We start from the raw sequence: 15,806 nt of genomic DNA, 5'->3' as shown, positions 1-15,806 counted from the left end.
TATGCTTTTCTTTTTTTCAATCTTTTACCCCGTTCACAATCTCTTACCTTTTTTCACTTTTTGTTAGGTTTTCCACACATTTAATAATGATATAGCGGTTGTAGCTCAGGAGGAAGAGCAGTCGTCTATCGGAAAGTCAGGTTTTCCTTGACTCCATGCCAAAGTGTCTTTGGGCAAGACACTGAACCCCACGTTGCCTCCCGATGTGTCAGTCAGGGTATGAATATGAGTGGAAGTACAAAGTACTTAGTATATAACGATAGAAGTGCTGTATGAGTCTGTGTGTGTGTGTGTGTGTGTGTGAATGGTGAATGTGACATTTAGTGTAAAAAGGGATTTGAGTGGTCAACATGTGACTAGAAAAGTGCTATATAAGTATTAACATACATTTACAACATCACCACCACAAAGAAAAGTTAACACACACTAATATTTCGTTTCAACCAATTTTGGCTTTGATTACAGCACACACACGTTGTGGCATTGTTGTGATAATCTTCCACAATGTCAGAAGATTTATTTCCTTTCAGTGTTTCATAAATTTTTCAACAAGATCTTGTATTAATGATGGGAGAGTCCGACCACTGTGCAAAGCTGCCTCCAGCACATCCCAAAGATTCTCAATGGGGTTCAGGTCTGGACCCTGTAGTGGCCAATCCATGTGTGGAAATGATGTCTCATGCTCCCTGAACCTCTCTTTTACAATCTGAGCCCGATGAATCCTGGCGTTGTCATCTTGGAATATGCCTGTGCCATCAGGCAAGAAAAAAATCATGCATCTGCCTCTCTTCTCACCCTGATGCTCCTATCACTCTGGAACAGGGTAAATCTGGACTCATCAGAACACATGACCTTCCATTGCTCCAGAGTCCGATCTTTAAGCTGTTTTCTCTGATTATCCTCACTGATTAGTGGTTTTCTTATGGCTACACAGCTGTTTAGTCCCTGTCCCTTGACATTTTTCATGTGGAAGTGCTTTTAATTTCACTATTAAACACAGCCCTGAGTTCTACTGTTGTTATTTGATTTGCTTTCACCAAACGTTTAAGTGATCGCTCATCACGATTGTTCAGGATTTTTTTCCGACCACATTTCTCCCACAAAGACAATGGTCCCCACTGTCCTTCCAGTTTTTAAAAATGTGCTGGACAGTTCTTCACCCAATTTTAGTAGTTTCTGCACCTCCTTAGATGTTTTCTCTGCTTGATGCCGATGATTTGACCCTTCTTAAACAGACTAACATCTTTTCCACCACAACAGGATGTGTCATTCCACATGGGTATTTAAGAAATGAGAAGCCACTCACTGCATCGTCTAGGGTTAAATAACTTTTTGTTAGCTGAAAAAGTGTATACTTCCATGTAAGATAACCTCCCACAGAGAAAGTTAGAAGTAGCTGAATGTGTTGGACGTTCATTATAGGGCTGGTACCATATCAAAAAGCGTCTGATAAATGACTGTAGAATAGAATAGAATATCACCACTAATCTCCTGAATCGATTCAGTATCAATTCACTTACAGATATTTATGTAACAGCACCAATTTTTCTTGAATATTGAAGACATTCTCCATTAGTTATTTTTATAAAACACTGACCATCAAAATCAGATGTCGGGGAGTTATCAGAAAATTGTAACAATCTGATGCGACGTGTCTACGTGCACTTCTAAAATGCGATATTCGAAAGATTGCTGTCTACATTTGCCAGTCAATTATCGGATTTATTTCGAAGCATGTTTATGCATAGTGACGCCACTTCCTTTTATTTTCAGAATATTCTGTGTTTGTTGAACATAGCAGAGCTCGCAGAATTAGCATTAGCTAATGGTAAATGAAAAAAATCTGAATTTAGCATTATCTCAGTGAGAGAAGCTAATTTTGGGCATATAGGTGCCTTGTCACAGCTGTGAACATAATCTGCCAGAACACATTTATCCTCCTTATTTATGATGTTTCTGCTAGTTTTCCAGCCTTAGAGTACAGCCTTACATTAGGAATTTTTGGACTTAAGAGTTACTACAAGTGCTATTTAAAAAAAATCTGAATTTGGAATGATCGCATTGAGAGAAGCTGATTTTGGAGTAAGTGACAAAGGCAACCTTTCAGTTGTGTATGTTTGCCTAGATCTCGCAGAGCATCGGCAAGTCACACAAGAGTAGGGTAACTGTTGTCACCGGAAAAGTACATTTTTTTATCCATCCATCCATTTTCTATACCTCTTAGTCCAATTCAGGGTCGCAGGGAAGCTGGAGCCTATCCCAGCAATTTAGGAAACTTGTATATAAACAAAAAAAATCAATCTCTTAGTTTTATAAATGAGTATTGGACTAATTAAATTTTAATAAGTTCAAATCTATTAATCAGTTTTTTTAAACCGAGCTCTTGTTTCTTACGTAGTCCACATACTTCGATCGTTTGCCTTTTGAGTTGGAATTCTGACTTAATACTATATGTTCAACCATTTTTGGAGATTGTGTGACTGACACCAGTATGTTTTGCAAATATGAATCCCCTTATATTATAATCCCCCTAATAAATTTTTCCTTTTTCAAACAAAGACTGATAATAAATTCGTTATTTAGTATTTTAAAAAACTGATCGAAGGTTATAGAAATCTAACAGCTGTGAACAAGTTTACCAGCTTTACACATCCTATATACTACTAAGGAGTTAAAAATGTGTTACAAATAATTGGAGGTCATCGTCCAAAAACAAGCAGAACGTGAATCCCACTGAGTCATTTATGACAGCAGTTAGGAGTCCAAATTAATGGTGTGTTGTCCCAGCTGCAGGGTAAAAGTGTTTGCTAATTCCCTCTAGCTGTGTCTGTATTTTGTGCTGTGTAACCATACCTTCTTGTTTTGTCTTGAAGCATTTTCCCTGTTCTGACAGCAAGACAGAAAATCTGCTTAGCCATGTAAACTGTCCTGCAATGTTAAGACATAAAGCATCATTCATTGTGCTCACGTCCTTAGTCAGTGTGCTTGCCCAGTGATAAAGTGACAGGAGCGACAGGCTGCTAGATTTGCTGAAATGAAAGATGACCAGAGAGGGAGCGCTTCGGAAAAAAAAAAAAAAAAAAAAAAAAAAAAAAACAGGACTCTTGTGGGAAAATGCTGAGCAGCTGAAAGGTCACACGCTGAGCACTGGGTCCACAGTGTGTCTGACAATGTGTCACAATGGCTAAAACCAAGCAAATGTCAACAGCCAGCTTACTTTACTCTGAAGATTTTAATTAGACACAAAAGGAGGGGAAGGCCAGTTAGCACCAGTCACGGCCTCAAAATAGCACAAAATAGCTCGAGGGGTTTCCTGGGTCTGAAAACCTGAAATTCCCATAAACACAGCATGCATGCGGTTATATATTTTTATTACTTCCACCAAGGCAGAGGTCGTGTATTCAGTGCCGTTGGTTTGTCTGTCTGTTAGCAAAACAACTCAAAAGGTTCTGGATGGATTTTGATAAAATTTTCCAGAAACATCATAAATATAATAATGAAAAAGTAATTAGATTTTGGGGGTGATCTGGATCACCGTCTGAATCCAGGAATTATTTTTAAAGGATTCTTTTCGATGGGGAAATAGGGATAATTTTGCCATTAGAGCTTCTAACTAAAAAAATAATGTCCATAATCACTGGCAAAAAAAATTACAATGGCTTGGCGGAGGTCCGCTCTCCCTGGGTGCTTCTAGTTAACTATGTTTTTGCTCTGTTAGTTTTACAAACAATCTTCAACATAAGTTCCATGTCATCAAGCAAAACTTCATCCTAGTTGTGGTGTGATGACTTTTTATTATCTTTAGTTAATTGGGATGCACCTCAACTGCAAAGATGGATAAATGAAGAGTGTTACGGTTTAAGGCTTTAGTTCACAATGTCTGCACATCTCTAGCTCTTCTACCGATAACATGAGCATCTTTAATAACACAAAAGCTGTGGGAATGAAATTAGGATGTCTTAAGAGGATATGTTGACAGAGGTTAGAAACATGTCTTATCATATCACAGCACAGTTTTTATGAAGTCATGAAAGACATGTAGACATCAGGTCCACAAGCAATAAGACATTTAACTGTTAACTCCATTATCCCTGGGTATGGCTTGAGAAAAATGTAAAAAATCCAGCAGTCTGGTTCCTACACATTCCAGGTACTAATTGGCATGAAAATGGCCCAGCGGGATGGGTAGAATAGCAAAAAGAGGGAGAGGAAGACCATTGTCTTCATAATCATTCTGTAAAATAGCTCTGTGTGCAAAGGGCTCATAATATATCCTGTGTGTGTGTGTGTGTGTGTGTGTGTGTGTGTTTTTGCATCCTTATGTTACATTGACATGACCTCTGTAATTCTCTCCCTAGAAGATTTCTCATAAATAACTTAACACCATGCAAAATGCTGCACCTTGGGGAAATTGTCGATATGGGCTTCTATGTCTGTGGTCCAAGAATAACTCCCAGTCAAAATCCCGTCTTTGCAGATTCACTGTTTCATGTGTGTAGACACGTGCAGATTTACAGTGGATGTTTAAATTAAACATACATCCCACAATTCTGCATGCTATCAGAAAACCAACATATTTTGCCCTGTGGGGCTGCACCTGTTCTACACAGCAACAGAGATGTAAATACCTCATTAGCCCTATAGCTTACTCTTTCATACATTCACACACACTCTCCAAAATTAATTTCCTTTTTTTCCAAAAGCCTAAAACCCTTTGAGGGGTTCCTGGTTCATTTAGAATTGCATTAGGAAGAGGGAATAACAACCAGAGGATGTTTTATTCAGCGCAGCTCATTCGCATGTTGGTTACTGTACTCGTGGGCCTCTGTGGTTTCTCCATGGTAGCTGATGTCCTATTGATCCTCTCTTATGCGTGGATCTATAGAGGACACAACCTCTTTCTGCTGAGCTTTTGACTTTATTTGCATGTGGCCCCTAACAGCAGTGTTTTGTGTACAATAGCAAATCAAAAGGACTTATGACTTGTTATGTTTATGCAGCATCTATTCTCAGCTGTCTTACCTTGTGCAGGTTTAGGCTACTTAGTATTTTTTTTTTTTTTTTTTTTTTTTTTTTTTTACTTGCTCCAGCCATAATTTTGGGGGAAACTGAAGTTGTTTTTTTTTCCATTGTGTAGGCATAATTAAAGTTTTTCATGAGGATATTCTCAGTTTTATGTGAGGTCACTTTAACAGTCTTATTGTTCATGTTATGGCCATTGATTTTTATCATTTCAGCGACATCTCCATGAGGTAATTTTATTGCAGAGATAACAGTCCAGCATGAAGTAAAGTGAATTCTAAATAGTGGTGTTTGTTTTTAAATGATCATAAATTACACAGGAACCAAAAGCAGGTTGATGTGCAGCAGATTGCATCATTCATTTTCTCAACAAGATCTCTTCATAGGTTTTTTTTGTATTGTATCTTTTCCCTTAAAGGTTTTATGCATACTCTTTTACATGTAAGGGTTTTTTGTAGTCTTGTATATTATTCAATGTCATGGAGATTTTTCTGTTTTTTCTTAGCTAGACAGAACACGTGACTCACATTCTTAAGAGACCATCTTTCATTATAGCAGGATTTCATTTCACCCTTTTTCATGCCTTTGTGTCAAGTCTTAATTATGTAAGGCACAGCAGCGTAGCCGCAATCCTTTTCTTCATTTATGGGAATAAGTTCAGTTCCCAGCAAGACAAGATTAACAGTGTTAAATGATGGAAATTCACTGACACTGAGAAAGTAAAACCTCACAGAGAGGCACTTTTCCTCTATTCTGCTTGTCCCTAAAATAACCTCTGATCGAGTCAAATGACGTGCCCCCCCGTACCTGGGACCTGATTCTCAGAGGCCCTGGTAAGAGACTAGTGGTGGCAAATGCCCTCTAAGTCGTATTAATGCTCCTGGCTGCCCATGTGGCTCTCATAGATAACAGCAACAACAAGAAGATGCAGACGCCGTTGCTTATCATCACCCCTCTCAAAAATGAAGAAAGAAGACACAAAGAGAAAGAATTGAATGGAGAAAGTATTCTCTTGTGTTTCTAAACATTTCAGCTAAATCCCTCCACCTGACTCAAAAGTAAACACTCATTTACTTTGCAAGGCATTTTAGATGCCAAAGCTTTGTTTGCATATCTTTGATATTTGTGTGTTTGTGTGTTGCTTATAAAATAATGAATATTTTGTATTTGTACAGGTTACAACTGTGGACAGGTTCCAGGGTCAGCAGAATGACTACATCATCCTCTCACTGGTCCGCACCAAAGCTGTGGGACATCTAAGGTAATTATTTCAGCGCATTCCAAGCAGAAAAATGTACCTGATACAAAATCGCCCTCAGCTTCTAACAGCCATTCTACTATAAAATTACATGTAATAGCAACTATATCTAAGATAAACATCCTCAAGGGAAACAACACAGCAGGAATGTCAGCACTTGACTATACACAGACAGCTGCTCTCAGGAGACTTTCTCTTTTTGTTATGTGTAACAACTGAATGAGGTTTGACGGTGAGAACAGCACGGCTGTGTTGATGCATTCGTGGTCTCTGGCTCAGTGTTGATGCAGGGAGGATAAAGGTGCTTCAGGACAGGAGCATGACTAGCGCTGACTGTAGTTTTTGTCCTGGTTAAGAGAAGCCTCCATGTCCCCTTGGTCTCTGCTGAGCTACCCTCCCTTGCAGGAGTGTAGCTCTGTCTCCTTATCTCTCTGCTCCTTCTTTTCCTCACTCCCGGCTTCTTCCTCATTTCACTGAATTGATTTGTGGTCAAATGGCCTTTCACTTTTCAACTGCCATGGGATCCCAGTGAGCTCTTAATGCACCACATGCTTTATTATCAGAACGGTGAAACCAAACTCGTCTGCAGCACGTCTGTATGCCATACTGGCCGCTGGCTGTGATGTACATTAGCTGCTGCTGTTGGAATTGCACTTTTCACAGCTTTATCACAGCCCTGGACAGCCTGAAAATTGGAACTCCAGTGCGAATAATATCCCATTCTTTTTGCCACTAAATACAAGCTCCCCTATTTGAATCTACACCCTTTCAATGTGATCAGGTTAAGTGGCAAACAAAGCAGAGACATGACTTGATGTCACTAGGACAACAGTTCATCTGATCTTGTCTTAATTTGGATACTGTATGCAGTCCAGTCCATTCTCAGTCTGTTCAGTTCACATTGATTAAGAAGTGACTGGAGCTCCTATTGTCCTGGATTAGAACTTCAGACAGCACTGAACATGAAAGCCCTTCATTCGGCTTCATAACATGACTGATGGGCCAATGAATACTCAATTTTCTGCCAAAATGAGGACAGTTGTAGTTAATTCACATGAGAAAATTTGAATAAAATTTGATTAAAATTGTGTTTGATAAGCGAGCCAAACTTTATCACATCTGATCAGCTGAGTGTTGGAGTAAAACTACTGATAAATAATATATCTCAACCTAAATCCAGATTTTTTTTCTTATTCAATCATTCATTTTTTGCTACAGTTTAGGTTTTCTGAGATGTAAGTTGATTGTAATATAAGTTAATTCATTTATAGAAATTTCTGGTGTGAATGTCTTTAAATATCTGCAGCAAAGATGCCAGTTTAAATAGTCATAATAATAAAGAGCAATAGGTGGTGGGGAATTCCTTTTTGCCCCTTTCCTATACTGGGATCACTGTGGTGCATCACTGACTTTAACCTCATAATTCTGCTCATGCACTCTCCCATGGTCCAGCATCTCTCCTCATGGCAATCTGCTGCCGTGACAACCACAGGGGACGCAGCTGACCATATGATGAGCTGACCCTTGCTTTGACAGCAGAAGCATTCCTGCTGATATAATAAAGCACATTCAAATACAGGAGCATGTACTTTGACAGGGCAACACAGATGCAGACACACTCTGACATGTACACACTCAAAGCTGGACACACACACACACACACACACAGAAATAGTATTGGTTCACTTTGCCCCATCAAGCCACAGCTCAGCCCAGGTGGGCATCTCTCCGTAGTGCCATGTCCACGGGCTATCATGCTGTATGATTGGTTCATGTCCTCTACAGCTCTGTGCTCATTGGTGTATGCTGTTGTAGTTTGTCTCTGTGGAAATATTTTGCTTTCAGATTCCGTTTTGTACCATTTTGCCTGAAATATGCAATACTTTTCACAATAATCTCAAGACTAGCTGCTGCTCACGTTCTCATTCCCCGCGTGGTGGCTCCCATAAGCTCTTTTTTTTCTTTTGCATATTCATGAAACTCATCATGCATATTGCAAGGATTAATCCTCTTAATCTCATGTGCTCAGGTGGAATCCACATTCTGTATTTTTAGCCGAATTTTAGTATGTGCTGCGTATGTGTTATTAAATGCGTTATAAATGCATCCAAAAGTGATTATGTGGCATATTCTTCTTAATCAAACCCAAGACTATTTATAAAGTCAGCTCTTGCTGCTAGAGTAAACAAATCCTTGTCTGTGTGAATGCTGTTTATTGTGTAGAATGTTAAGTAACATACAGTACAGTAGGTGGATGTGTGCAATGTGCATAGTTAGCAGTGCAGCTTAACTTTTGGCTTGCCATATGATCACATTCAGTGCTTTATGGGTTTTTATTTATTATCAAGCTTTTTGACTTCTGTATAGATACACTGTATACATTGATAAATAGACCCTCAGTAGCATTCCTCGACAGGATAAACAACCACTTTTTCTGCTACAGCAAGCCAAGCAGGATTCCTCCTCTTGAGAGAAATTACTCCTCTGTCTCTAATCTCTTAATTCTCCTTGATGGCAAGAAAAAAAAGTAACCTAAATCTACCCTTTCCTCTACTCTCCCACTTCTCCCTCTCTTTGTCGGTTGTACTTATCCATGCCCTTTGCCTTCACTTCCTTTATTTCTTTCAGAGCTTCTATATTTGTCCCACTCACCTAGTCCTGCTTATCCGTCCCTAAACCTCTGTCCTCCTACACTACACTTGTCTTTTTCTCTTCAATCTTTATCCTTTCATCGCAATCCCAGTTTTTGTTTTTCCCCTACACATGATTTCCTCTTCTTTTTATAATTTCACAGTTTTCCTTTCCACCCACTCAAGTCCCTTTGAATATTTGTCCTCCTTGTATCAAACAAATCCTCAACTTATTTCTTCTGTCCCTCCACAGGGATGTGAGGCGTCTGGTGGTAGCCATGTCAAGAGCCAGATTGGGTCTGTACATCTTCGCCCGGGTGTCACTGTTCCAGAACTGCTTCGAGCTGACTCCTGCCTTCAACCAGCTCACTGCCCGACCGCTGCAGCTGCACATCAGACCACACGAGTACTACAACCAGGAACAACCTGTACGCTGACATGCTCATCTATGTTTTAGTCTGGTTATGCGTTATGCCTACTCTGTTAAATCTGTTTATAAGGGAATAACTTTTTTAACTATTTTGTTTTGTTCAAGTCATCTTAATTATCTCCCCACATCACTGTTGTTGGACTTTGTTTAGTCCTGCTTCTGTTTTCTGAATGGAATCTTCCCCATGGTACTCTTTGATCCCAGGTCTTACTACAGTTTTATGCATTAACCCTGTTAACAGCCATCTGCAGGGGATATCTATAAGCTTGGGAAACACAGGCTTGGCTATAAATAAACCCAGTAGATCAAAAGACAAAACCACTTTCCCAAATCCTGCTTGACCAGCATGACACGGCTGTTGTCTGGTCACTGTCTTACTGACTGGCTTATGTGGCAATAGGGGTGTCTAAAATACCCCGTGGCCTCTGACACTTCCTCTGACTCTGGAGTGTTCATCCCCATGAGGGACAGCTCTTTTGGGCACACACATGTGGCCCCTTGCTAAGCCTGAGTCGGTAAACTGCGGCTGCTAACACACAGATGCAGATTAAAAGTCAGGTTTTCTCTGGCAACACTTGAACAGAACTATCATGAGCTATTTAACCGCTAACGTGAAACACTACGGCTCCATATGAAAATATACATACTTGCAGTATGATCTATTAGCAGGAAAACTGGAAACCATTAAGCCACAAGCTTTTTAACGGATGCTTTACTGCGGAGGCCTCAAGACCAGTTGAGTTGTACAGCAGTAAAGCTCCTTTTCTCATTGACTCTGACACGATGCCCACAGGGCTTCTGCGAGCATCACCCTTGTATTTACGAGGCAGCAGTTCAGCAGATAGAATTTTCTGCTCATCTTACTTCAGTTTAGGTTGCAAGACTCTGTCTGCATACTGATGTGGTCAAATAACTGATTCTGCATCCTGAAATTGTTTGATTAGTGTGCAAGCAGTGATAGCTGGAGGGTAAAGATTTCATACAAATAACAAGCAGGTAGCAGCGGGCATGGGAATTGCTATTTCCAGACACATTTTGCCTTAGGTCAGTATTTCTCTGATAGAATGCTTCAATTTTAATTTCTCTAATATCACATCCTTGATTCAAAGGATTTAGTCCTTCTATTTTCAAACCAATCTTTCTCTTTCTGTTATTATGTTTCTTCCCTTCAGAGAGATGCATCTGGACAGGCTGACCAAGTTGTGAAGAACATGCCAGAGATGGCAAACCTTGTGTATAATATGTACATGCACATGATGCAGACCTCACAGAAGTATAGACAGGTAAATAACAATGTTCATTACCACAACCAAATATATTATATTTGATTATATATTAGATTATATTACATGTCTTAAAATAGACATGTAATATAATCAGCAGTGCAGACCCAAATGTTTAATTTGTGATACCAAAGCTTTCAGTTCTATGACAAAAACAGTTGAATTTATGAGTGCACTAGCATCTGTCCAACTTTCTCAGTCTTGGCAGTCTTGGTTAGTGTATTGTTTTAAGCCTTTGAACTATAAGGCAGCAGATCCGATGTAAAAATGTAACTGTGCATGTGAAGAATTTTCAGGCCACAAGCCAAGCTAATTAAGTGAAGCTTGAGTGGTTTTTAAACTATGCATTAATTGTCACATGGTGTCTAAAAGCAAGTATTATTGGAGAAGAGACCACATTGCTTTAACGCTAATTATCCCAAAGCACCCTTTACTTTTTTGTAAACATAAAATTAGCCCATATTTTCTTACATTTTATGCTATTTTATTAAATTTACTTAACTTAAATTGCTTATCCTCAAGTAAATCCATGAAGATCTCCATTGTTTATTCTTTTACATCTTTGTGAAGCCTCACACACTATTTCAAAATAAAAGCTATCAAAGACAGATTGATAGTAGGGTTGTCAAAGTTTCTTTGTGCTCCTAATAATCAGTTAACATTGTATATTTAATCACATATTGTCAAAATAAGGTGTCACTGTGTTTCCTCCATGTCATGAATGTCCTCATTTATTTGGGCCTCTCAGCAGCAACAGCAGAAACTGGCTCTGCCTCCACAGCAGAGTGAGACAGATGCTGAGGTTGTGAAGGCACAGGACACCTCTCTGGAGCCACAGGAAGAAACTCCCATGGAGCAGGAAAACACAGGAGAAGCAAGCTCTGAGCCAAACATAGAGGACACAAAGGAGAGGGAGGGAGAGCAGGATCCACAAGACCATACAAAGATGCCGGAGCACCCAGGCAGAGACAGCGACAGTGATGGGGAGGACAACACAGAGGAGGAAGCGCAGTAGAGGACCCTTTGTGGGACTACTACTGAGGGACCAAGTTGTTCTCTTTAGATAAAATGTAGTGAGGTAATTGAATCTGAATCTGTTTTCTACTGAAAGAGATCCAAATGGTGTTTCATTATTTTTTAAAAATGTGTCATTGCTACTATCATTACTTTATTAAAAAAAAAGAAAGAAATCCTTTTTTCTGTGGTGTGTTTATTTATATGAATGTCTAAGCTGATAATAAACTTAGTGCCTCTGATCTTTATATCTCTCTTATACGCTCACTCTAACAAATAGCCCACAGTCAACATATTAAGGCTTTGTAAAAATCTCTTTGTCATGATACGTGCATCCATTCATCTGCTTCCCTCCTCTGTGTGAAGCACAACTCCAATCTGATTGGCTCAACCTATACCAGCAGCACAAGCTGATATTAAGCTGCATTTGTAGGTCAGTCACTTTACCCAAGAGCCAGTGTGCATGCTGGGGGATTTTAACTCACCCTCTGGAAGTACAGTCACTCAACCAGCAACATTAAATCCTCTACCATTCATATTGTGTGTGCGGTACTATTGACATCGTGAGCTGCAGGGCAGTTAACATTAGCTGGATCATTGTTATGAATAAAGATTACTGACTAAATATAAAAACAATATTTGAGTTGGCATCAAAACAGACACATGAAAGCCAATGTAAACTAGGTCTCTGTAATTTAAACATTAATTAAAATGAAGAGGTTAATGCAGTCCACAACCCTGCAGGCAAAACACAGACTAGAAATTTATTCATTATCATGCACCAGAGGTTAGTTGTTGTTGCATCATACCTCAGGCTTGTCGACAGAACAGGTCAGCAGCAGCACAGCTGCTTGTGCCTGGGCCAGATGAAGACCTGATGGAGAACCATGTGTTGATGGATGTGGAGAGACACATTTTTTGCGCTCAGTCAAGTGAGGAGCCATGAAATGTCTTTTGTTTCTCCCTGTTGTGCAAGTACAGGGCACCCTGGGTAAAGGTTTACAACAGCGTTTTATAGCAGCTGAGGAAAGAATTAAGATGACATGTTAAATCAAAAAGTTCTTTGTTAGCTGAAGCAGCATCTATGATTTACTTGACAAAGATTTTCAGAGCCATCTTGAAGCATATGCAGCAGGATAATGTAAGTAAAGCTTTTTGAATGTGGCAACAAATGCAGGCAGAATTAAATGCAGCCTCCACACAAATGCACCAACTATTTTACAGGATCACCAAATAGCCTTAAATCTCATGACACCGAGCATATTTTTTTTCTTGAGTCACATGAATGCCTGCATTGTGTAATACCCCCCTCCCTCAAGCCTTCCTGTTAACTTTCTGTTTTCTCCCAGTTGGCCTCATGACATTTCAGCTGCCTGTGGTACCTTGTTGTAGTAAATTAGAACTAACTGGTGGGAAGTGGCTGCTGCTCACACTCATCATCTCTCGAAGCCTCAAGCAAGATCTTGGAGATTTGCTACACACAAGAAGGAAAGCAGGCGCTCGCTTTGTCCTGAACCCTTTCTCTGCTGAAGGTGAACATGTCTTTTATACTCACAGGACAGGTATTCACTAGGTTAATAGCTACTTTGCAAAGCTCTCACTTCTAACCTTGGCTAAGGGTTAATATATCACAGAGACTAACAGCATGCAGTAAAACTTGGCACAAACAGTTAACTTATTATTGCTATGTTCTTTCTGTGCTGACTAATAATGATAAAAAGTATCAGCAACATCTGTTTTGGGGATTTTTTGGATCTTTAAAGAACAATGCAGTAAATTAATTTATTTGTTTAAATTAAAAATGTGATTGTACGATATTGAGGATTACAAGACAAAAATAAATTACACAGATTTTGAATTTCAAGTGTAAAATTAAATTTTGCTTTTCAATTGAACAGTGACTGATTCAGTGGTTGATTTTATTCCCTCCTTTTTAATGTGAGGGCGTTTACCAAGAGCACGGGATCCACCATGAGACACGCTCATGCAGGCTGTGTAATTTATTGTCCAACCCTACGTGACAGCAGTGTCACAACAGGAAATTACACATTACTTAGAGTCAAGGCAACAGTGCCTGGAGGGGAGAAAGATCTGACCATTGTGTCTTAAAGCTGCAGCAAGCTTAGGGAATCAGTCTGACAGCATACTACACTTTCACACTCATAAAACCATCGGTTCTACTATCTGAACGTCAAGGCTGAACCTCAGGGCAGATTTTTCTGGTGGATTTTATCAAACAAAAACATTTACAGTCTTACTCCCTCTCTTAGCGTTGCATTTTGTGGGAAATAAAGTTTCGCTGTAACAAATACAACAAAAAACTGAGATACTGCACAGGATACCAAGTGGAAGTTTTTCATTATGGATAATACAGCAAGCTCAGAATAGCAGCACATTTTATTCCTGGCTGCAACCTATCAGTGTTGACAGTTATGCTTATAACCAAAGTTCTGCAGCATCTCAGCTGATCTGCTATTAGAGAAGGACTAATGTGTTAGTGCCAGTGTTCAACACCATGTCTCTTGGTGGTCAGTTGACCTCAACATGCAGACAGGCCTGGTGGTTATTGCTTGAAATTGCCAGCCTGTCATGCTTTAGAAAAAACACTGCCTAATCCTGACAAGCACTTCCAGATCATCACCAGTGCACATCTCAATGGGATAATCTTATATCATCACTTAAGAAGCATTGCTGATCTTTGGACACACTATCGTGCAATCTAAAGTGCCTTGTTGTAGTTGTTTATCAGCTCAACAAAAGTAAAAGCATTTGGCTTTGCAAAATATGCCAGTCTATTTTAAGTCAGTTACTAGTTATATTAAAATTTTTCTTTCCTCCAGACTAGGATGGCCAGTTGTGGGACATGTTTCTGGTGCGTCATATGGCTGGTGGTACTCCTGGTCATTGGCTGGCCCATTAGCATCACCTTAGGGGGTCTCTATGGCCTCATCAGCCCCCTCACCACTTGCCTTGGCCTGGACCGACTGTCTGATTTACTCCTGGAGGGGGCCAATGTGGGCCGAACCTGTGCCAACAACATGAGGCATGGCAAGCCTTTGTGTTGAGACCCATCCTGACTGATCTGGAGCAGATAACACTAGAGTCAAAGTCAACATACTTGCTTTTGTATGGTGCAAAGGACTAACTTTGAAAGAACTGTAACTGTGTGTTTTGTGCAGAAATATCTTATGATGACTGTTGTTTAATACACGGAAATCTTTTTTTTTTTTTTTGCAATCCAAGTAAAGAAAAGTCTGGAAGGTCTGGAAAATGAGTTCCACTCCTACATTCAATTAACCTGGGATTTAAAATTTGTATGGGGTTTTCAAGAAGAAAATAGGCTTTGAGTTCATGGTCTGCGTTCACTGTTTAATTCATGATGACCCTGCATGCAGAAGATAAGAATGAAAATTGCAATTTAACAATGGAAATGTTTAGAATTGTAAATGACTATGAAAACTTATAACGTGATTAAAACTGCTTTGAACTTGTCCTCTGTGTTTGTTGATTGACTTATTGTTGACAGTGTTCCGCCGGGAAATCCGCCATGTGCAGTCTTGGGTGAATACAAATGAAAAGATAGACAAATCTGTAGATAGGAACAGATGCATTTTAAGTTTTACTTATTTTGTTTACTAGTTTTTTGTATTTTGAGTGGAAGGGGATTTTAGCTTATTATTAGATTACACTAAAGTAAAGGGAACAATACGAAGACAGGTTGCTACTATAGGTAACACAAGTCCAACACTGCCTGATAAACAGCTGAAGGTAAATGCATCAAATCTTCTATTCAGTTCAATCCCCATCCTGAGCATGCACTAGGTGATGGGTGGCAGTGGAAAAGAAAGATACCCCCTTTTAAGAGGAAGTAAAAACCTCCAGTAGAACCAGGCTCAGGAGGGTTGGTAATTTACTTCAAATGGTTGGGTGTGGAGAGCACAGGACAGAGAAGTTAATGACACCATAACTCTTAACCAGAGATACCTTAAAAATAAATAAATAAAGACAAGCACAAGTTAATGAAAACTATAAAAGAGTAAAGAAAGACAAATGGAGGGGAGAGCTCAGTGCATCATGGGACATCTCCCCAGTAGTTAAGCCTGTAGCAGCAAAACAACAGAGATGGGTCACCTAAAACAGCCCTAACTATAAGCTTTATCAAACAGAAA

At 39.5% G+C, this 15,806-nt stretch overlaps 1 protein-coding gene across 3 annotated transcripts in view; it reads left to right on the top strand.

Moving 5' to 3' along the window:
- The window catches only part of aqr (aquarius intron-binding spliceosomal factor), a 50,365-nt gene extending 35,236 nt beyond the window's left edge, over nucleotides 1-15,129 (top strand). For 2 of the 3 annotated variants that reach the window (XM_041971428.1, XM_041971430.1), the window contains exons 33-37: nucleotides 6,198-6,283; nucleotides 9,164-9,338; nucleotides 10,513-10,623; nucleotides 11,372-13,169; nucleotides 14,478-15,129. In XM_041971428.1, coding sequence (XP_041827362.1) covers nucleotides 6,198-6,283; nucleotides 9,164-9,338; nucleotides 10,513-10,623; nucleotides 11,372-11,638 — 639 coding nt within the window. In that variant the 3' untranslated portion in view covers nucleotides 11,639-13,169; nucleotides 14,478-15,129. The remainder of the gene's footprint in view (nucleotides 1-6,197; nucleotides 6,284-9,163; nucleotides 9,339-10,512; nucleotides 10,624-11,371; nucleotides 13,170-14,477) is intronic. The other variant, XM_041971429.1, reaches the window with a different exon arrangement.
- Nucleotides 15,130-15,806: the final 677 nt, after the last annotated feature.

Source organism: Melanotaenia boesemani, chromosome 20, assembly GCF_017639745.1.
Source record: "Melanotaenia boesemani isolate fMelBoe1 chromosome 20, fMelBoe1.pri, whole genome shotgun sequence".
Lineage (NCBI taxonomy): Eukaryota > Metazoa > Chordata > Actinopteri > Atheriniformes > Melanotaeniidae > Melanotaenia > Melanotaenia boesemani.
This window is presented reverse-complemented; position numbering and strand designations above follow the sequence as displayed.